Source organism: Podarcis raffonei, chromosome 16 (assembly GCF_027172205.1).
Source record: "Podarcis raffonei isolate rPodRaf1 chromosome 16, rPodRaf1.pri, whole genome shotgun sequence".
NCBI classification, from domain to species: domain Eukaryota; kingdom Metazoa; phylum Chordata; class Lepidosauria; order Squamata; family Lacertidae; genus Podarcis; species Podarcis raffonei.
The window spans coordinates 22,460,037-22,483,910 of record NC_070617.1 but is presented as its reverse complement, the minus strand read 5'-3'; the positions used below and the strand labels follow the sequence as shown (position 1 = coordinate 22,483,910).

The following is a 23,874-nucleotide window of genomic DNA, read 5'->3' as shown; positions in this document are numbered from 1 at the left end:
AGCTTTGCGCAGTGGCAGTATCGTAGCCAATGAGGTTAATCCGAGGCGCGATTATTGCTAATTGAAAACTTTTCCCAATACCCCGCCATGACGACTTGAAATATAGTCGGCAATGGCAATTTTTGACAGTCTCTACGGAGACTGAATTTTCTGGTATAAAAATAGATTAAACAAGTTTCTCTTTTGTTGCGGGTCTTGTAGTAGTATAAGAAGGTGTAGTGCCGTTCGATTATCAATATAATGTTACTCCTTACTTAGTGTGCTAGTTTGTGCTTTGGGTTTAAAGTTGTAGCTGAGTTTTCTTAAGGAAAAAGTTTTGTAAAATCATGAAAAAAGGTAAACATACAAAGAAAGTAGGTTTTTCCCAACATGGTGTTTGTTTTGGTTCACAACTGCAGGTCAGAGATAATGGGAGTTGTAGCCCAAATATTTGGAGGGCACCTGGGTGGAAAAGGCAGATGCAAAACATTTGCTGTATAGATGTTGACTCAGTATTAGGATGATAGAGTTGCAGAAGGAAATATTGATAAAGTGGCATTTTCTGACTGTAAATATGTAATTCCTGCATTGCAGGGGATTGGACTAGATGACCCTCATGTTCCCTTCCCACTCTTCGGTTCTATATATAAATTGGTTGTCTGTTTGTTGGCATTAGTCTGTCTTGGGAGCCAAGTCAAACTGTCACAGTGCCTGAGCTGCCCAGACGACAAGACTAAGAGGGGGGGGTCTCGGCCTTGCTGATGTGGTCCAAAGGAAACCAAAGCAATACGTTTGGCACCAGCTTGGCTGCAGGAGATGCCGAAGGGAAGTGTACAAGATTCCACCCGACCATCTTAGGGACTCTACTCTAGATTTGCACATGTTGTTGTTGTTTAGTCATTTAGTCGTGTCCAACTCTTCGTGACCCCATGGACCAGAGCACGCCAGGCACTTTTGTCTTCCACTGCCTCCCGCAGTCTGGTCAAACTCATGCTGGTAGCTTTGAGAACACTGTCCAACCATCTCATCCTCTGTCGTCCCCTTCTCCTTGTGCCCTCCATCTTTCCCAACATCAGGGTCTTTTCCAGGGAGTCTTCTCTTCTCATGAGGTGGCCAAAGTATTGGAGCCTCAGCTTCATGATCTGTCCTTCCAGTGAGCCCTCAGGGCTGATTTCCTTCAGAATGGAGAGGTTTGATCTTCTTGCAGACCATGGGACTCTCAAGAGTCTCCTCCAGCACCATAATTCAAAAGCATCAATTCTTTGGCGATCAGCCTTCTTTATGGTCCAGGTCTCACTTCCATACATCACTACTGGGAAAACCATGGCTTTAACTATACAGACCCTTGTTGGCAAGGTGATATCTTTGCTTTTTAAGATGCTGTCTAGGTTTGCCATCGCTTTTCTCCCAAGAAGCAGGCGTATTTTAATTTCGTGGCTGCTGTCACCATCTGCAGTGATCATGGAGCCCAAGAAGGTAAAATCTCTCACTGCCTCCATTCCTTCCTCTTCTATTTGCCAGGAGGTGATGGGCCCAGTGGCCATGATCTTCGTTTTTTTTGATGTTAAGCTTCAGGCCATATTTTGTGCTCTCCTCTTAGTTCCTTGTATTTTTGTGTGTAGTACCAAGTCAGGCCACGAGTTCATCTAGCTCAGTATTGTCTACACTGACTGGCAGTGGCTCTCCAGCTTTTCAGATGGAATACATTCCCATCATTACCCATCCTTACCTGGAGCAGCTGAGGATTGAACCTGGGACCTTCTGCATTCAAAGCAGATGCTGCACCACTGAGCTATGAGTGACAGCGTGCTGTGGAAGTTAGAGTGTCAAACTAAGGCCTCAGGAGGAGCTCACTGGCTGACCTTGGAGCAGCCACCCGTCTCTCAGCCTAACCTACCACATAGGGGCTGCCGCAAAGATTAAAATAGGGAGGGGGAGAATAATATAAGTCACCTTGAGGAAGGCCAGAATGCAAATCATAGAACTGTACACTTGGAAGGGATCCTGAGGACCATCTAGTCCAACCCCCATCAATGCAGGAATATGCAGCTGTCCCATACGGGAGTCGAACCTGCAACCTCTGTGTTATCAGCACCCACCCAGCTGAGCTATTCTGAACGTATGTTATAACACTTAAGAACGCATGGCCAGAGCTCTTGTGATGGTTGACCTCCCAGTAAACAACAAGGACATCTGAAGTGGGGGGGGGGGGGAATGGCAGGCACACATTTCAACAGGTCCCTTCAACCTCTCTCACCACCAAAGGAACAGAAGTGAACAGCAAAGAACCTGCACGAGCAACGCTGACACCAAAGCCTACATATATTAAGTAAAATAGAAACATCGTCCCCCGACCCCCATCCTTCCCCCCCACCTCTTTCCCCCTTTTCTTCCTAATGTCTCAACAAATGAAACTGATTTGTAAAAATGTTACATGGAAAAAAAAAAACCCGAGAGAGAGACATTGCACATACTTTTGTAAATCAATAAAATCTTTAATAAAAATACATTTTAAAAAGTTATGCTGGAGTGGAAGGAGCTGTCCCATTATTTACATTTATGTCCCCTCTTTCAATCCCGGAGCTAATAATAAACGGGAGACGTGGGGTGATGGCGCTGTCCCTGAGATTATAATATATTATTATTATTATTATTATTATTATTATTATTATTACTATTATTACTATTAATAATTAATATACCGCCCTATACCTGGAGGCCTCGGGGAGCTTCGCAGAGCAAAATCAAAACATAAAACCACAAAAATCATCTCCACAACAACCCTGCGAGGTAGGCGAGCTTGTGACTGTATGACCCAGCCTAATGACGGCGTGCGTTCCTTTCTTCCTACCCCGGAGGGTCCAATACTAGCCTCATACACATCCGTCGGTGGCCGCTAGGAGGCGGTGGCGCTTCTAAGCCTATTCGGGGGTCTCTCTTTCTCTCCCTCTCTCTGTATAGATTTATGTCGCGGCTTGGTTGGGAGTTGGGGGGGAGGCGTGCGCGTACCTGAGTTCGAGCTCGCGCCCGCGTGAGGTGGTTTGCTGCTGCTACGGCGGCGGCGAGAGGGCGGTGTGTGTGTGTGTGAGTGTGAGCGCGCGCGCGCGAGAGAGAGAAGCGAGCGGGGCTTCTCCGGGACGCGCTGCCTGCGCGAGCGAAGGGAAGAAGAAGAGGGGAAAGTTGCGGCTGCGCTTCCCTCCAGTCGAGCGGGGAGTGGCGGCCAGGCGGCAACATGGACGACCTCGGTGAGCTTGAAGGGCGGGAGGGCGAGGGAGGGAAGGAGGCAGGCAGGCAGGAGGTCCGACATGGGGCAACTTCCCCTTCCCCTCAGGGTCGGACTCCCACCCCCCTCCCCAAACCGCCGCCAATTTCCCTCACAATTTCGTCTCCTTTCCTCTTCGGACACTACCCCCCCTTTCTCATAACTCCACCTTTCTTTACTTTTTCTTTGGGGGGCGGGACCCCCAATGGTGCCTTCCATTATGTCCTCTCAACACCGTTCAGGGATGTTTTTTTTTTTTAGGGTGGGGGGAAAGAGGCGTGTAGGTCCGTTATGCCCCCCTTGTTGTTCCTTTTTGGGAGGTCCCCCTTTGCTTGTTTGGCGGGGCCCGCTGGTCTACTTTGATTTACCTTTACTTGGGGTGTTTGGTGGGGATCTATCACTCGCCCGTTTTGAGATTTCCCCTTACTGTTTTTATTATTTATTGAATTTATATACAGTACAGCCCTATACCCGGAGGTCTTAGGAGGGAGTCCCACGGATCCATTATCTTTCCTTTTCGTGGGGGTAGGAAGGGTCCCAGTAGTTTATTACGTGCTTCCATTGCTGGCTTTTTTGGGGGGGTGAGTCCCCGCTGGTCCCTAACTGTTGCATCTTCCAACTTCTTCCCCTTCCCTCCTCCAACTTCTTCCCCTTCCCTCCCTACCAGCTTCCTCTCCACCTTAACTGGGCTCTTGCCATTTCCTCCTCCCCCCCCCCAAATATGAATTTCCATATTGTAACATCACTGTAACATCACCCTCCATAAAAGCCTCTCCGCTAAGCCTAACTTCACGCCTCCTTCCTCTCACTTTGCTTAAATTCCTTTTGTTGTTAAAATGACTCTTTCTATTCCTCTTGTTGTTAAATTGATTCTTTCTTGCTCCCTCCCTGCGAAACCCTCACCTATTTGCTATATCTCCTCTTCACCCTGTGCACCTTCTGTGTTCTCTCTGCTTCTCCCCTTCGCTAAGTGGTGTCTTTAACTTCTTCACGCACCCCACTTGAGTCTCTCTCAGAAGTCAGTAAGGAAGCAATCTCCCACCCCAATTTTCTGGCCGTATTTGAGAGATTTGGGTGAAGTGCTTGACGCAAGTGTGCCTTCAAGTACATTCAGATACAATTTGGAGGTCATCCTTTTCTGAATCTTGCGTGTACACAAGAAAGGCAGGTAGCTGTTTCTGTCCACTAAGAAAACCCCCAAGCTCAGCAGCAGCACGCAGCATTTTTTTATTATGCCTGCTAAAATGCCACACAAAGTAGTTGACAAACTTTTTAAACATCCCGAAGCACAAATGTTTTGCTTTACAAAACAGCCTGAAGAAGTGTGCAAGGGAAGTTGTGAGCTTGTGTCCTACTTTGTGCATCTTTTTTAGTCTTAATAAAGGTACTCAAACTCTTCCTGTTGCTTTGAGGTTTTATTTTATTTATAGGTTCTGCCGACTGTGAAAGTTGTGTAAAGCTTGGCTGCCCCTTTGGATATTAAGTCTGTGATTAAGTCTGCACAGTTCCTTGGGCAATTGCGTAAGCATGTTTAGGATTGCAGTGTTGCACCTCAGCTATATTTAAGCTATGCAGCTTGGGTTATTGCCAACTAAATTCACCTCAGAGGAGACCCATTGACACTAAGGGACTTCAATCAGTCATGTCCTTTAATTTAGGTCTACTTTGAGTATGACCAACAGGGGATACAACCCCTTGTCTTTAGCAGATTATTTTGCATGTCTTCTCAGTTAGTAGGACTCTTCATGCTGATGATGTTTTTTCATGTTGTTCTGGGCTTTTATTTATTTATTTTAACATAAATATGCTTCCATTTGTCACATGTCTCAATATAGCATTTTTAGGAACTCAGATTTTTTTTTGTTTTCTGTACAAAAATCAGCAATAAGTAAAAGTTAGGTTTTTTAAAAGTTAAAACTTCCAGTCACCTGATTTTCTTGGTTCCTATCCAGTTTTCCAGCTTTCACTCGCATTCTAGCTACCCTTTCCCAGTCTAGGTTACAATTCACCTAGCCCCTTTTCCTTGCAGCTTCATCCTTTCATAGCCTCTGTATGGGCCAAGTTTTTCTCACGGCTCTTCTTGCATCAGACTCTTGGTTGATCATTTCCCTTTGTTGGCTGCATTCCCCACCCCCCACCCCATGGAGGGAAAATTCTTGGTTGGGATAACTGAAAATGTGCCCAAGTCATAACCTGAATGTCACAGTATATTTTCAGTTTCTTATAAGATTTGTTTAAATGTTTCTGCTACCTGCACATGTTGCAGTAAATGTCACATTTTTATGTGGGAGTGGCAAGAAGTTGGCAAGGCAACCAAAGCTTATACTCGTAAAATGGTTACTCCATTTACTGTTATCTTTGCACACCTTATGCTTTCTACATACTGATGGCCCCACACTAATCCAAATTATAGGCTTCGTTCACCAGAATACATTTAAAGCACTTAAAGAACCCTGTGAACTGTATTTTGTTAAGGGTGCTGGGAATTGTAGGTTTGTGAGGGGTAAACTACACTTCCCAGAATCCTATGGGCGGAGTTAATGTGGTTTAAATGTATAGCGTGTACAAAGCCTGTGTGTGTGATTATTGGCTGTATCCTGTATGCTCAGAACCTAGTGGAAATTCATATTATATCTTCTGTATATCATATTTACTGTAAAAACCAGGCACACTGCTTTCTGATAATATTCTACTTACGAATCCTCCATCTCTACCCCATCAAACCACATTTCTTATTGAGCTGCTCCCTTACCTAACCTATCCCTCCATGTTATTGATTCCTGTTGCCATGTGTTTATTTAAGATCACTGCATGCTCCCCCAAACATCTGTATGTGGTATAATATATATGTAACATACCTGCTTTCCAATTTCCTCGTTCAACCCTGAATTATTCATTGTTTGGATATGGATGTGGGCTTATATTGACTGTTGAGTTCCCTTCATGTTATAGCATGTTTACTTTAATGTTTTCTAGCACACATCCTTTTACCAGCAGCAACACCTGGTGCAACCTGAGATGGCATACATGCTATTCTTTTTGTACTCCATTTTTCTTGCTTTCTGCCCTAAGTTGACTGCCTGTCTTCTTTCTTATGGTTCATGGGTTGGAAAGTTGTTGATAATTGCACCTTCTATGTACTTGATGTGAATATTCAAAGGCAGGCTGGGAGGGGTGCTTACCATGTATGCTTATAGCACAATCCAAAATAGCTGCTCAGACATTCTGTTGAATTCAGCTGAATTCTCCTGAGGGGAGGGAACAGGGCTCATTGGTAGGGCACTTGATTTGAATGCAGAAGGTCCTTGGCTCAGTCCCTGGCATCTCCAGGTAGAGCTGTGTTTGTCCCCTACATGAAATCCCAAAGAGCCACTGCAGTTTAAAAACAGCTGTGCTAGATTCACCAATGATCAGACTTGGTCTGCAACAGTTCCTGTGTTCCCCCAGGGAAGTGAGGTTAGAATTGCAGCCTTATTCTTCTAGGATTGTCTCACCTATAATAATAACCACCTTAGTCACATGCATCAGTTTCTGAAATTGATTTATCCTCTTATCCAGCCACACTTTCCATTCATAGCCTGTCTGGAACTTTTTGTTTCAGCCCTGCAATTCCATTTATACCATTAGACTTCTAGGCATCACACATTGCCTTCTCTTGGCGTTGATATTAACAAGACCTGGCTCCTATATTTAGTTTTGGCTTGTCATTTTTGCATTTGTAAAATGATCCCCTTGGACGTGAAATGAGCCATCTGATTTTACAACTAAACTAAAATACAACCATGTTGACGTTGGAGGCTCCTACTACCATGTCATCCTTTCTCCCAATGCATGGATTCTGAGTGCCCTTCTCAAGTCATCTTCAGCTCCTCAGGTTTGAACAAGAGTTGAAAAAACTCTTTGAGTGAAGGGCCCTGGAAAGTATTTGCTCCCTACAACTCTCATTGGAGAAAGAATCTCTATCACAAATAACCTAAGATCCATTTATGGCATCTTCATCGTTCCTCTAATAGCAACCAAATGTTCTGTTCAGATGTGCTCCAAGAAAATCTCTGTTTTATTACTAGACTTAGAGTATTCAATTACCGTGCTAATTTAAAGTTGGCAATAACACCTACAGAAGAGGAAGTCTAAACTGAGCCTGTGACAAATGCACCAAGACACTGTGTCCATCAGCCAGCTGACTACCTGAGACTATGCTCTGCACCCTTCATATGGGAGGGTGCAGACTGCTTAAAATGACCGAGAATCTCAGTAATGTGATAAAACAATTCTCAAAAAAGTTAAGTTCTCATTGGAGTATAGAAGTCCATGTTTTCCTCTGATGTATTTCTTCTTCCCAAGAACCTGTTGGGTTGTAAGACCAGCCCTTTTGGTAGGCAGACTGAGGTGACTGCTTTAGGGAGGAGGGAGGAGAAATTTGATTCAGTTTGTATTTAAAAGCTACCTAATTTGCACTGTCTGAAATAATATGTGAATCAAAACCCAGTCATCCTCTGGCATTCACACTTGTCCAAACTTTGCAGTGCAGTTCTCCAGACGAGTAATGTGTACAAAAATGCATATGCTGGAGGCAAAGTGTGCATTAAAATGCATAGATTAGTGAAAATAACATAAAAATGCATGATGTCAGGGAACATTGCTTTGCAAAAATGTGTGCATTACGCAAAATTGCATGCAAACATGTGTATATTAAAATAAATTTGCACTAAAATGCTGGTTTTTTTTGTAAATTGCAACTTTATGTGGAAATATGGAGAGCTGATTTTAAGATTAGACAAATGAGAAACTGAGAGAAGCCAAAATTGATTGACTGACACATCCCTAGCATCAGAGAGGAGCAGGGGAAGGGAAGTGGCTGCGAGGTTTCAGAGGACAGTCCTGTGTGTGCAAGTGTCACACGCCTTCCCTTTAACTCAGGGTAGTCTAACGCAAAGCCCGAGGGCCACATGTGGCTCTTGAGGCCTTTTCATGGCCCTTGGCAACATTCAACACTCGCCCCGCCACCCTTACGTTGCCTTCCCAAAGTTGAGTATGCGAGGCGCTGGGCTTTGGGAATGAGAATCCTTCCTTCTTCCCAAAGCTTATTAAGCACTTTTCCAGCTTTGAGAAGGAGCTGGGAGGGCTCACACCTCCTTCCCAAATACAGGTGTCTTGCTCAGCTGATTTGGGAAGGCAGTGTGAGGGCTAGGGGGAGGCGTCAAATTTTGGACTCTCTCTAGCCCTCACACTGCGACAAGACTGTGGCCCACAGGTTCTGTCACCATGTCAAAGTACTCTTGTGACCCACTTGGTATGAAAATTTGGACCACCCTGCTCTAACTAACCTGCTGTTTTTAGAGGCCATGGGAGAATGCTGCCCCTTTACCACCACTGAAATGTCAGTTGCCAGTTGGGTTGGCTTCTGTAGATGGAATTTGGGGAGTGAGGCGGTGGGGGGGAGGGGCTTGTCCTTCCTAAGGAAGTAAAATACTTTGGGTTGGCCCTGACTGGGTATATCTTAGATCACATCTGCTCCATACGTATGAAGGGTAATCATACCACATTAACAGTCATGTTTCCCTCCAAAGAATCTTGGGAACTGTAGTTTAAGGGTGCTGAGAGTTGTAGGAGACCCCTATTCCCCTCACAGAGCTACAGTTCCAAGCTACAATTTTACAATCAATTTTTCTTCACAGAGAACTGTGGAAATTGTAGTTACATGAGAGGAAATGGGGTGTGTGTCTCCTAATAGCTGCCAGCATCTTAAACTACAATTCCCAGGATTATTTTGGGGAAGCAATGACAGTTTGAAGTGGTATGGCACTGCTTAAAACGTGTGGATGTGGCCTTGGCATGTGTAGTTCTGTCTGAAGGGTCCTTTGGGCTCTTACTCCAAGGTTTAAAAGTTTTCCCATAATTGCAATCCATTTTTGTGAACAGTTTTCAACTTTCCGTGAGAGGTTCTCTAGCTAAGCACACACAATTTGATGACGTTTATGAAATGAGCAGAGAAACTTTCCAGTATGTGCTAAGATCATGGGTATTGAAATATACAAGCTACAGCTGTTGCATTCCATAAATTCACTGAGGTATTTGTGACTCTGCCATCTGGTCAGATGGTGTACTGCTGCACCAGTGACTATTCTCCATAGAGGGATGCTTAATCTGTTTCTTTCTTTTCTTTTTGTAGGTTTGTCATGTGTATTGTTAACTTGCAGTATTTGAAACAATTTATTTCCAGTTGTATTACTAGACTTGTTTGTTGGTTGGTGGTATCAATGAAAACATAGGAGAGATGATTGAAATTGTTCCCTTTTTCCTGCTGTTTGTTACACACTTAGATTAAGTGTTTAGTATGCACTTCTGTGTTCAAAAAGATTGATACCTAGCATAGGCCTGCTTACATCTAGCCCACCCACAAGTTTTCTTGCTCCTGCTTTCACTTCCTTATCTGTAAATGAGAGTGAGAAAACCCCCAGCTTGTGGCTGACATGTGTAAAGCATTTGGTTCTCTGAAAGTACATGATATTACAGTGGTACCTCTGGTTACAAACGCCTTGGGTTACAAACGCTTTGACTTCCAAACTCCGCTAACCCAGAAGTAGTACCTCGGGTTGAGAACTTTGCCCCAGAATGAGAACGGAAATCTTGTGCCGGCAGCGCATAAGCAGCAGGAGGCCCCATTAGTAAAAGCACGCCTCAGGTTAAGATTGGTTTCGGGTCAAGAATGGACCTCCGGAACAAATTAAGTTTGTAACCTGAGGTACCACTGTACATTTCATGATTGAAGCAAGCAAAAAAGGAAACTGAGAGTTTCATTTTTATTCAGGGACAATACTTCTCCTCTAGGAAAGCCACAAACTTCTTTTTCTATGTCCACAGCTTCAGATTCAGAAAATCCGAATATAAAAATCTAAAGAGCAGAGAAGCAGATGAGTTTCAACACTTACTTTTGGATGGATGTGATCACCTGTAGTAATTTCACACAATGCATTCTTGGGACATGACATTTTATTTTATCTTCTTAATTGCACCGTGAGTGCTCTCAGTTGGTGTACTTGGTCACCTGCTACCCAGCTGATCCAGACACAAGACAGCAGCCATACAGCAGCCATGCAGTCCACATAGACAGGGGAAGTGCTGTCAGGCTGCAAGGCACCACGTTCACAAGCACTGCTTCCTATGCTTCTCTCTTTATTCATTACTTATTACATTTATCTCGCATATTTCTTCTAATGTGCTCTAGCACCCCCACATTTTTAGCCTCACAACAACCTTGTGAAGTAGGCTAGTCTGAGAGATGGTGACTGATCCAGGGTCACCCAGTGAGTTTTATGACTGAGTTGGGATTGAATTCTGGTCTCCCATGTCCTTGTCCAGTACTCTAACACCTAGACCACACAATCTCTACTTGGGGAAGCTGGGGGTCATCTATGGATGCAACCATGATCTAAGGGAGCCTGTGCCAACCTGGTGTTACTCCAGGTGTTTTGGACTTACAAGTGCCATCAGCTATAGCCAGTGGTGGGAGGATTAGATGGCAGTTGTCGTCCAAAACATCTGGAGGGCACCAGGTTGGCAAAGGCAGATCTGTAGCTTCATTAGCTAGCAGGCGAGATCAAGGCTTTTTAAATTTCCGTGAACTTTTAGGGTTTTTGTTTTTGTTCTCCCTTCCCCAAAATTACAGTACTAGCTACAGCTGGAGGCTTAAGGAGTGGGAGTATTGTCTTATGTGAAGGTAATGTAAAGAATATTGGACACAAAGCTTGGAGAGCCTTTCTTGTATACATCACCTTATTGAAAAGAATGGAAGTATACACAGGCACACAGTTCTCAGGGACTTTAGTGTCAGCTTATTTATTTATTTCCTATTTTGGAGCTAGAAAAATTCTTCCAATTCTTGGGAGCCCTATCAGATTTTAGGAGGTAGCCCTGTATTGAACTGAGGAAATGTTAGGTGCCATCTATAAGGTGATTTAGGGGCCAAGGTAACCCATGTGCCTGAGTTTTTTTCAACACTGAACCACTAAGTAAAAAAGACATTTTCTCCAGTAAGCAAAGATCACAGCTTTCTAAATTTTGTCCTCTGAAACTAACGCATTCACAGTGCATCCTACACAGAGTTATTCAGAAGTAAATCCCACTGTTTTATGTGAGGTTTGCTCCTTAGTGATATATCAAAATTTGTACAGCACTTAACTTTTGAATTGCTAGGTTGGGAGGAGCTGGGACAAAGCAACGGGAACTCACACCGTCGCGTGGATCGAACTGCCGACCTTAAGAGCACTGCACCCTCTAGTCGAATTCGACTAGAGTTAACCATCCAGGGGCCCTTTTTTTTTTAAACCTTACCTATCACTTAACTGTAAATAAAAAGTCTGAGTGGTTTGTAAGATACATAAAATGTACATTAAAATTATCTATAACTGTCAAGAGTTAAAAGCAAGTTAAAAAAAATAAAAGTGTAAGTAAAACTAGCTGTTAATATTAGAAATCAAAATGTATGTCACCTGTACATATCTGGGTAGGCTTGCCTAAACAGAAACAATTTAATCATTAAGTCACACATTAAAAAGTGTGACGAAGACGCCTCCTGGTGTCAGTAGGCAGGGAGTTCCAGAGTAATCCCTGTTAAACTCCATTCAGATCAGTGGAACTGCATCAGAATTATTAAGTGACATAAATCCAGATCTGTTGTAAAAGATGCTAGGGCAGGGATGGGGGACCATGCACCTACATCTCTATCCATGGATATACCTCATTTGTCCCCTATTACTGGCAATGTGACTCGTGACTGGGGAACCTGCAGCTCTCCATTATCCTTGACCATTGACTATGCTGGCTTGGGCTGTTGTGAGTTCTGGCCCCATGCCATATGAAGGTCCGCAAGTTCCTCGTTCCTGTATTTGGGGGTTCAATGCTCTTGTGACTGCTTCTATTTATATCAGTCGGACTTGTGGTAGAGAACTTCCTTGTGAAGTGGGAAGCTAGAATGGTGGAAGAGATACTCTGACAGATGTAGATGTGCTGTAAAGGTAAAGGTAAAGGTACCCCTGCCCGTACGGGCCAGTCTTGCCAGACTCTAGGGTTGTGCGCTCATCTCACTCTATAGGCCGGGAGCCAGTGCTATCCGCAGACACTTCCAGGTCACGTGGCCAGCGTGACAAGCTGCATCTGGCTAGCCAGCACAGCACACGGAACGCCGTTTACCTTCCCGCTGGTAAGCGGTCCCTATTTATCTACTTGCACCCGAAGGTGCTTTCAAACTGCTAGGTTGGCAGGCGCTGGGACCGAACGACGGGAGCACACCCCGCCGCGGGGATTCGAACCGCCGACCTTTCGATCGGCAAGTCCTAGGCGCTGAGGCTTTAACCCACAGCGCCACCCGCGTCCCAGATGTGCTGTAGTTCACCTTAAAACATCTTTTCCCTCTCCACCAAAGAATCTTACTGTATGTTTTGAATTTTGGTTTCTCTCCTGGTGCATTTCTCTTTCCTCTTTCTGTGGTAGGGAATTTTCCCCTGCTCCTGTAGAAGGCAGCAATACCTTTGCCTGTTGACTTTGATTGGAGCTCTTTTGGGTCTGAAGTAGCGCACCTACACTCACATACGTCTGTTTTCTCATAGAAAAAAAAGAGAGAAAGAGCCCTATCTTCTGCCTGTGAAGACATTCTGCTTGTTTGAGAGTGGGCTTTGTCTGCACAGGCTTCATTATTGTTAGATGCACTGCAGTGTTTGAATGGTGATCTGTTTCTGGAATTAACTGACTGTTGTTGAAACACCCTCCTTGTGAGCTACAACCAGGAAATGGCTTTAGTTTGGAATGTTGGGTTTTCGTTTTGCTTTGTTTTTTTGCTTGCTGAGGTTCCTGCGAGTGTTGCCCCAACTGGGGTATGTATGTAGATTGGTCTGTAACCCCACCAGAGTGAAGAGTGATTCTCCCCTTCCTACTGCCTTCCTCCTTAAGTGCTTCAATTCCCTTGTAAAACAGAGGTGCTATTGTCTTGCAGGACTTGGACAAAGTCCTGTGCCTGAAGCAGTGTGTGATGCAAAGCCCCCCCTTGCCCCCCTTTCTGTAGCATTTCCATGGAAAGTCCGGACTCTGCAGATACTTTTTAACTCCTTTGTGTCTCAGAGTATGCAAGTGTCTGCTCTCCCTGGAGCAATGGAGCAATAATCTCTCTCTCTGTCTGTCTCTCAAGATATATATATATCCCATGCTCGCTTCCTCCATGTCCTTCTAGCTTTCTGTTACATCACCTATTTCTCTCCATGAAGCTAGACAGAATATTTCAAAGCGAAAGGAGTATACATTCTGCCTTGTCCTTCAGAGGCTTCCCATTCCTTTTCTGGAGTTGTGTGGCTTAGTCCAGGACATCGCTCCTCGGGGACAGTTAAACCTCAGATTTATTGTTGTTGTTGTTGTTGTTTATTTCATTTCATTTGTTGTTATTCATTTCATTTTTCTAATTTTAAGAAAAAAATCTCAAAGCGGTTTACACCCTAAATTAATACATCTAGTAAAGCAATCCAGAATAAAACATTACTGAAGCAAGTCAAATATAAAGTATATATTCAAACTAACATAATTAATAGGAACCTTAAAATATTATCTTAAAGATTTCAAAATAAAACATTACAAATGAGGTCTACTACAGAATGCACATTTAATGCAGCAAAGTTAACAGCCTTGGGAAGCCCTAGGAAGAATTGCTTCCAGATTTCTTTAATGCTTTCCTCTGACTTTGCCGGCTTCACTGCTCACAAGTTTGCTCTTTAAGCGTAGACATTTAGCCAGCATCCATGTAATTTGGAATTCACAATGGTGCCTTTATGGCTTTCCTGAACTCTGATGGCTTGTGAGACCTGAAGCTATTGTGCTATGCTTGGATCTCTTTAGCTACTGTAGCATTGGAGGCAGGGCAGGGTGTGGGTGCACATACAGCCAGCGCAAGGACTGCAGCTCACATTTTGCATTGGCTACGTAATTCGCTTGGCTCTGTCATTCAGAGCCAATAACACCATAATTCCTACAGATGTGAACTTCTGCAACCCTGAATGCTAGGAACATAAGCAGAGGGTGGAATGTAGGCTTGTCGACACAGCTAGGAATCCAAGTGGTTATCTTCTGTCCTGGTATTATTCATGGTTCATGAATTCCATAGTATTTCAGTACTCTTCTAGATGTGATGGGGGCAGATGCATGTTTATAAGAACATACGAAGAGCTAGCTGGATTGGGCCAATGGCCAATCTATTCCAGCATCCTGTTCTCACAGTGGTCGTTTATGTACATGCCTGTGCTGTTGACATATAACACAGGGGAATACAGTCCTTTAAAAAATAAAAATAAGAAAAAGAGCATGCAGGTGAAGGTGACAATTCTCTCCCCATCACCCCCAGACCATGCTTTATTGCTTTAAGAGGTTTTCTCCCTAGCTGGCTCTTTACTGAATTTTAGTTGGGACGAAAGTTATTTGAAGAATGGAGGTAAGCTGAAATAATAGAATCATAGAATTGTAGAGTTGGGACCCCCTGCAGTGCAGGAACCTCAAAACACAGTCTTCCATCCAGTTTGAAACCATACTGGACCCTGCTTAGCTTCGTAAATGTGCTATTAGGTTTGTTGCTGCACCACTAGGAAGAGGGGGAGCGTTTAGCAATCCTGATCTTCCCACTCCTTTCTGTGTAAAAAATAAAAATAGATGCTCCTCCCTGCTTTAAATGTGAACAGGGCAGACACTGTTCGGCTTTCCCACCCCGTCACCCTTTGCTGACTCTGTTGGTTCTTTTTCGGGTCATTGCCTTTCCCTGCAGGGAAAATAGGAATTCCACCCACTGGAGATGCTAACTTGAATTATTGTTCACCTGGAACACCAGGGTTAATGCAGGGTGAGTTAGGAGTCTCCCCTGCTGTCATGAGGGATGGTAGGCTGTCTGCTTACTTCAACCTCAAATTCGTCCTTTGAACATGTAAACAAATCGGGCTGAAGTGATTACAGGGGTGTTTATTGCAGCACAATAACTGACTGTGTAAACACGCCGCTGGGATGGCTACAAAAGGTTTTGTTTCGTTTTTAATGAAGGATTTTAGTAGACAAATACCATGGTGTACCAAACCTTAATGCGATTTGAGATTGCAGTTCTGTCTGGCATGAACAAATAGCACAAGTGGGAGTATCAAGTGGGTACTTAGTCTTCTCATGGAGAAAAAAAACCCTCAGACTCACGTCCCTGTGGTCCATTTAGAAAGCTTGTATCTCAACATGGTGTCCTTAAATTCCTTTTCATCCAAAGAAAGGCACACCTGATGGCCCCAAACAAGCTTTAATCTGAGCCAGAGCTCAGAACTGAGCTTGGTAACTTATTTAAAGCACAAGGGCTTAAGCTGTCTGTAACTAGTGCCTTTAAAAAAAAAGACCAGTGGCCCATCTAGTCCATCCTGTTTTCACAGGGTCCAACCAAAAGAAGTACCGTGTTTTTCCATGTATAAGACTATATTTTTTCCCTATTTTTTCAAATTTAAAATTGGGGGTCGTTTTATACACGGATAGTGCGTATGGGGGATTTCTTTATTTGGAGTCCCAAAAAAAAGGGGTCGTGTTATACATGGGGGCATTTTATACACGGAAAAATACGGTATCTGAGAGTGCAACAGCACTCTCATATCCTTCAACAGTCCCAGTTTATGTGAAATATCCCAGAATTACAGAAGCCATCCGGTGTTTTGGTCTCACGCTCTGGTACAAATTAGCTGGCTCGCACCAGAGCACAGGACCAAAACATGCTCTTTTTTGGGGTCTTGCGCTCACACACAAATCAGCTGACTCATGTCAGAATACCAGACCAAAAGACACTCTTTTTTGGTGTCATTTGAATCAGCTGGCTCCTGCTAGAATTTGGGACCAAAACCCTAGCATCCTGATTTTGATCAGTGGGAAGGGTATGTGGTCTACCCACGTGTGATTCCCATGAACTGGCATTCAGGGACATACTGCCTCTGACAGCAGATGTAGAACATTGCCAGCATTGTTAGTAGCCATTGATAGCATTATCCTCCATGAATTTATCTAATAAATGCACGGTGTGCCTTTCCCGTGTCTACTTCACACGAGTCTATGGTGAAAGCACTTTATGGTTCAGAGATGTGGCAATTCACTCTTATTTTAGAAATGAACTGCTGAGCTTGTCTAAGCAATGAATAGACTCAGGAGACTGGGTTGTATTTAACAAAGCTGTCCTGTTAACACAATGACTTTTCCCTATGCAACAGGTCTTCCTCTTTCTTTGCCTACCTCCAGATCTGTTGTAGGTGTTCTCCCTCCCCTCCAGAGCAGATTTGAGGGGTGGGGGAATAGAAAAGGGACAGGAGATCTTATTGTTCTGGTACATCTGGTGGCAAGTCGTTTTATGGGAGGGCCACTTTGAGGCGGGTTAAAGGAGAGGGGTTGAGCCAGGGGCCCACTTACCAGCCCCTAAATCTGAGATGGGGGGATTTCAACTCCCATCGGCCCCAGTCAGTGGTCAGGGATGATGGGAGCTGTAGTTCCAACAGCATATGGAGGGTCGCAGGTTCCCTATCCCTGCCCTTAATAAACTCCAAGCAAGTCCCATTGCCACAGCCACATCCCTGACACCATCTCTCTTGTCCTCAAGTTGGCAAATGGATGTTTAGCACGTTGATTGGAGGGCTAGATTTGGCCCCAGGGCCTCTGTTTCCTTTTCCTGCTGTGTGGGCTTCATGGTCCTTGGCATTTATAAAGCTGGAGCTGTTCCTACTAGCAGTAAGTCTCTCTGGCGTTTCAAAAGAAACTCTGCATAAGGAGTAGGAGGGGAAGAAATACCATCTCTTTGACATCATATCATCTCTTATCAGTGCCTCCAGTTTTGCACGTGGGTAAGGCATAACCAAGGACAACTGGTCTCTTTTCACTCCTGTAAAATGCAAGAAAGTCTCGTCTGTCAGTCAAACCGAAGACAGTCATTGTCCTACAATTGGATAATTTTAATTCAAGGGCAGGAACTGCTTTTTAATGGACATGCTCCTTTAACTAGTGTTTCTTTTAGGGTTTTCTTTTGTGTAGCTGATAAGGGCTCTGCAACTATAGCTCACTGGCAGAGCACAAGGTCTGCATGCAAAAGTTCTTAGGTTATAAATTTCCAGCATCTCCAGAAAGGGCTGAAAATTCCAGAGAGCTGCTGCCAGTTAGTGTTGATTGAACTGATGGATCAAGGGTTTGACTTGGTGTATAGCAGCTCCCTATGTTCAGATCTCTGCTGCAAGCAGGAGGGTATCAAATCCTGATTTATTAAAAGCAGGTTGTATTATGTAACATTTTGTTTTCAGAATGGAATAATTAAGCAAGTTTTCAAGGTGTTAGATGAGAAGCCAGATGCTAGCCTGCTCAGAGGCAAGGTATTGAGGAGTGCCAACAGGCCACGCAGAGTTGTACTATAGCACCTTATCATTAGCAGCACACAAAAAAATTCCAGCCATTCTATGGAGAAAGAGAAAACTGGAGAAATAATGACATTGGATGACATCAGCTGTCCGATTTTTTGCATAATAGGAAGGACGGGATATGTAAATTGAATTAATGAGTAAAGCCAGAAACACCATAACCAGACACTGGAGAGACCTGTCAGGAGTAAGCATGGACCAATGGTACCAAATAGTATGGGAAACAGCCCTACTGGAAAAATTAACTAATAAACTGAAACTGACACGGGGACAAACAGAAGAAGACACCTTCACCCCGGTATGGCTCCCCTTTATCACATACACAGCCCAACAAGACAATGACAAGAATCCACCAACAGCATACAAATCAATATGGCTAACCTGATCCAAAACACCCACCCACCTCACTCACACACGAAAACAAAGATCACCACAGCCAATCACAAACAAACAATCACACCCTACGCCAACCCCAAACTCTCTCACTACCAAAGGAACACAAGTGAACAACACAAACAACGCTGACACCAAACTCTACATACACTAAGCATAATAGAAACACTGCCACCCGACCCCACCCCCATCCATCTTCCCTCTCTCCACCCCCCCTTTCTCTTTTCTTTCTTTTTTCTTCTCCCCCTAATGCCTCAACAAATGAAACGGATTTGTAAAAATGTTACATGGGGAAAAAAAAAATACGAGGCATTACACTTCTGTAAAACAAGAAAATCCTAAATAAAATATTAAAAAAAAAAAATTAAATAGGTTCAGTTGTTGGAGCTGTGGGGCTTGGCATTTCAGCAGTGTTGCTGTCAAAGATTCACCACTATTCTTAACTTGCCTTGCTACTGATACTTGGAAGTGAGGTTGACATGTAGAGGAAACTTCCTCAAATGCTGAAGTAACTAGTTATGGCCCTGGTGTTTCTGGGTGCTAACCCTGGGTGTTGGTCCATTACTTATGTGCTCAAGTCAGAATTCAGGCAGAGAATGTAGCTTGACAAAATGAAGAGCTTTCCCCACCTCAATAACACATGAACCTGCTGGTTGAACCATTTGGTCCAACATCCTGTTCTCACAGTGGCCAACCAGATGCCTGTGGGAAATCTGCAAGCGCAACTCAAACACAAGAGCACTCTCCCCTCCTGTGGTACTTAATGGATGTATGCTGCTGTGCATTGTCTACATTGAGCCACATTACCTGTAATGGGGGACAAGAGAGGCATCTCCATGATGTAGAGATACAGGCACAAGGAAATGAACAACTGCACCCATGGAAGCAGTATTCAGGGGCAACCCCACACTCGTTTACACTACTCTTGGTTCTTGCCTAGGATTCTTGGGTCACTAAGGCATGCCTGCATTTCACATCCTGGTTGCTTTATATATTTTTCTGCATGTGCCACTTAAAGGGCCTTGTGTTGCCCCCTTCAGCCCTGTTTTCATAGGGTGGCGTGCATAATCTGTGCATGGTAGAAATAGGGCTGGAAAGCAGTATGAAATATGCGGGTGGAGGAAAGGAGCTGGGGTGGTGCAGAGAGGAAGTTTTATGTAATTCTTGGCTGCCTTTCTGGTAATTGTTTTAATCAAATGGAATGCAGCATAGTCCAGGGCTTGCTTAGCAGAAATAACCATGTTCCCTCCTCCCACTTTTTAGATTTTGGATCTGGGTACGTTCTTGTTTGTTCTCCAAGTGGTGAGATTTGGACGTGTGTTTCAGGGAAGGGAGTACAAACAGAAGAGGGCTAGGCAGTAATGAGGAAAGGACATGTATTCTGTTCCAAAGAGCTGGAGAGAGTCAGGGTGGTGTAATAGTGCCAGGCTAGGGTTGGGAAGACCTAGGCTCATTCAGACACAAAGCTCTCTTGAGTCATCAGCCACACACACTGGATATCCTATCTCTCAGGGTTGCAGTGAGGAGGAGATCCATGGACAGTGAGTCTTCAGCTCTTCAGAATTTCCATTTTTCATTTAAAAGTTTAGCAAGCTGCATGCCCTCAGTGTTGTGGAGAAACGTGATCGTAGACAAGAGGTTGAGAAAAGCTGCTTAAAAGTATTTGTGGTGCAAGGAGATTTATGCATCATATGAACAGTGGGTCTACTGTCCCACTCAGCCGATTCTGTGTAACATGCAGAGCTGAAGGTCACATTATAAAAGTTTGATAAATAAAACCACAATGCTACAAAAAGCAGCAACACCATATGCTTAAGAGGCAACGTGTGTTAAAGCTCAAATGCACCAGCATTGTAAAATAAAAAGCACCAACCCTGCTGTAGGGACTTAAAAACAGGTACTTTCCTTATGGGGAGCATGTAGCCCTTTAGCTGCTCACACCTTCCCTTACGCTGATGGGAGTCCAAGTCCCAACAACATTGAGAGGGCCAGAGGTTATTTATCTTTATTGTGGACTCAGGTCTAGGCTTTTGCCCTCCATTCAGAGGTGTTCTCTTAACTAGCGGGCATGCTGGGTCATGGGGATAAAGTCTGGAACATAACAATTTTATGCAACTGAGGTCACAAGAATGTATCTTATTTCCGCCATATCCTGCTAGTTGTTGGGACTTTGATTATCTCGGTCCATCCAGGCTGATGGTTGCTGGCCCCGATTTCAATGGTTACAATTCTCAGCTTTTCAAAATGACCACTTTTAATCTGTCAAATAATCATAGAGTTTAACACTTTTAAAAACCACATTCATCCTTCTTCTTTTTTTCTTTTTTTTTTATAAAAATTTTTATTGGTTTTTCCACATATAATATAAGACAATACAAAAGACAGACACAAACAAACACACATATAAACATGTAAAATTTCATAGATTTTTTCATATACCCAATTTCAGCGACTTCCCCATGCCCCCCTTTTCTGCATCTCTATTTTAAACTTTTTTTTTTTTTCAGCAACCCCTGGTCCAAATTATTATTAATTCCTATCTTTAACTCTTATCCAATCATTTATCGCTGCAAATCTGTTATGCTTTACCCATGACATTTTAACACTCAATAGTTTTGCAAGTATTTTTAAAATAAAGTTTAAATTTCTTCCAATCTTCTTCCGCCGTCTCTTTCCCTTGGTCACGGATTCTGCTCGTCATCTCTGCTAGTCCCATATAATCGATCACCTTCGTCTGCCACTCTTCCAGTGTGGGTAGTTCTTGTGTCTTCCAATACTTTGCTAGTAGAACTCTCGCTGCTGTTGTAGCATACATAAAAAACATCCTCACATTCATCCTTCTTATCCAGTGCCAGTTTCTTGTCTGATGATTACTTATAAATTAATCTTTTTGTTTTTGTTTTTAAAAAGCTTCCCGTCTCTGTCCAAATTTTTTTTTTTGCTTTGCATTCTATGGTTAACAAAATTGGTCTCTCTTAAAGCTTTGTGTGTGGTTAATTTCACTTTGCAAAGTGAAAGGCAGTCCTGTATTGGGAAGTTTTTAACATTTGACGTTTTATTATGTTTTTGTATTCTGCTGGAAGCCACCCAGAGTGGCTGGGGAAACCTAGCCAGATGGGCGGGGTATAAATAAAAAAACAACAACAGTTGCTGTGCTCTCTTAGTGTTCAATCACTTCTGTTGGAAAGAGCCTTATACAAATACCAGCTAAAGATAAACAAAATTCTAAGCAATTTAACCATAATCTACTTGTACTAATTAGTACTGCAAACAAAGCATAACGGGTTTTTAAATAAACATTTTTATTGAAAAGTTTTCAGATATACATTTCCATATTGAAGTACAGTGGTACCTTGGGTTACATACGCTTCAGGTTACAGACTCTGCTAACCCAGAAATAGTGCTTCAGGTTAAGAACTTTGCTTCAGGATGAGAACAGAAATTGTGCTCTGGTGGCGCGGCAGCAGCAGGAGGCCCCATTAGCTAAAGTGGTGCTTCAGGTTAAGAACAGTTTCAGGTTAAGAACGGACCTCCGGAACGAATTAAGTACTTAACCTGAGGTACCACTGTAAATGTATTTAAGACTGCAACTTGAGTGTATTTCAGATACCTTTCTGGCACATGGATTTCCTTGCAGTGCAGCTGAAATATACATGTATATTTCATATTATAAATAGATTTTCTTACAAGAATGTAATGAAAAAAATGGCTCTAAAATTATAGACCACACACATCTCTTTTTGGTTCTCCTCTTTATGATTTCAGGAAATACTGCTCCTCTTTATTTATAGAGGTGGTTTGAATTCTTGCTTTGAGCTATTAATAGTGCATCTGATTCTTATTTTTTACCAATGGATTCTTGCATATCATGTGTGTGTGTGTGTGTGTGTTTGTGTGTGTGTGCATTAATCTATGGTTAATGGTTGGTATGATTTGCCTTTACTCAAATGCTCACTACTCTGCTAATTTCTGAAAGCAATAGATGCTGTTTGTAATTCTTATCTGTATAGCCTAATAATTCCACCTTTGCTAATCCTTCATGAATGCTATCCAATGAATTTTGGTTGCTTCATGAAGCCCCTTTTGGAGATTTCTGTGCCTTGTGTTGGTGGCCTTCTTCTCCTCAAGAAGGTCTGAGAATGCTTGTGGCTCCGTAGTCTTCTGCTGTGCCTAGAGGCAGAAAGAAATATTATTTGTTGCTATAACCCCCCCATAAAGGTAGCCAATGTTTTCCTTGGTCCAGGAAACATCCCTGAAGCGTTCCACGTATATCAAAGGTCTAATTTAGGGTTTGTGTTTCATAGACTAGCTCTATCAGACCTCCCCTCTTCACTTGGCACCTGACAGCAACCTTTCCATCAGGCTGCCTCAATGGGAGGGATAATAATAATAATAATAATAATAATAATAATAATAATAATTTATTTATACCCCTGCCCATCTGACTGGCTTTCCCCAGCCACTCAGGGTGGCTTCCAACAAAATATTAAAAATACATTCTATCAGCTCTGCCAAAAGACCAGCTCCATCAAGCACCTCATACCCCTGAATGGTTTCTGTGCCAGCTGGTCGTTATAAGAACTACTATTTAAGAATTGGTGCCTGAGCCTGAGTTTGCTTTTTTCTTCTTCCCTCCCTGTCCCATCCACCTTGTGTGTCTTGTTCTTTAGATTGTAAGCAGGTCTTGGTTTAACTGTTTTTATGTAAGTCACTCTGAGAGAATTTTTTGGATGAAGGGTAGGCTACAAATGCGCTAAATAGATAAATAAACACCCTGTGCCATTTGTGTGAAATGGCTTACATTCTGGTAATGTTTCAATGTTCCTTTTATCCTAACAACAACACCTATTAGTGATGTTATTGTCATGCCCTTGCTACAGATTAAGAACAGAGAGAACCTTCTTCAGACACTTTTTATGTGTTTTCTTAAGATGCATGTCAAGAGGAGGCCCAAAGAATTGTGATGTCATAATGTGAGAGCTGACTGGTGTGCTTATTTTTATGTGGCCCACACATAAAATTTAGCATAAAGAACATGTTGGGGGAAACTACAAAAAGGCAGGGAACTTGAGATGGTACTTTTCCTGGCTGTGAGCTGCGTTTTGAGTCTAACTTGCCTGGACACCCTGATTTACTTTGTACTGTCATGTTACTTCAAGTAGATTTTTATATAATTGCTTGATTATTTTTTAAAAAAAGGCTTCTTCTCTGCTTGTGAAAAATGGATGAATATGCCACTTACAAAATATAGCACATGCCCAATCTTTGCCCCAAATCCACTACATTTCATTCAGAGTCCCTGTATGACTCTAAGGTCACTTCCTTACATGTTCTTTGCTGCCAGTGAAACACCCGGCATTTATGGGGAGGCAGAGAGAGAGAGAGAGAGAGAGAGAGCGCCACTTTTCCTGACCAAATGTTGTTTTTGCAGGATATGGTGTGAGCTGTGACTTCTTGAACTCTGTTTCCCAATTTCGAACTTAAGTACTGCTTATGAAGCCACAGTTTTGTCGATGACTTTCTGTACTGTTGCTTCCTGCCATTTGTTCATCAGGTGGGCTGGAGATCTGTGGTGAGCCCTTGCCTTCCTCTTGGTAAGGCTGGACAGAAAGGAGAAGAGGAGGTGCAGACTTTTCTTTAAATGAGAACACTTTCCCCTTTTTACACAGCTTCCCCTTAGACTTTACTGGGGCTATGTGTGTGTTTTAAGGTTCATGTATTGTTAAGAGCTTAAACAGGGTGCAGCTGGATTAGATCAACAGGCCCATCTAGTCCAGCACCAGCCAGCCTGATGATGAT

General features: G+C 43.2%; 1 protein-coding gene and 1 non-coding gene across 4 annotated transcripts in view; both read left to right on the top strand.

Moving 5' to 3' along the window:
• On the top strand, positions 1–141 carry LOC128404523 (U4 spliceosomal RNA). The gene has a single exon (XR_008328123.1). It is a non-coding gene; the product is annotated as a U4 spliceosomal RNA (small nuclear RNA).
• A 2,917-nt stretch (positions 142–3,058) lies between these two features.
• PXN (paxillin) overlaps positions 3,059–23,874 on the top strand; it is a 61,917-nt gene continuing 41,101 nt past the window's right edge. For 2 of the 3 annotated variants that reach the window (XM_053369694.1, XM_053369693.1), the window contains exon 1: positions 3,107–3,224. In XM_053369694.1, coding sequence (XP_053225669.1) covers positions 3,212–3,224 — 13 coding nt within the window. In that variant the 5' untranslated portion in view covers positions 3,107–3,211. Of the gene's footprint in view, positions 3,225–23,874 lie in introns of all 3 variants that reach the window. The other variant, XM_053369696.1, reaches the window with a different exon arrangement.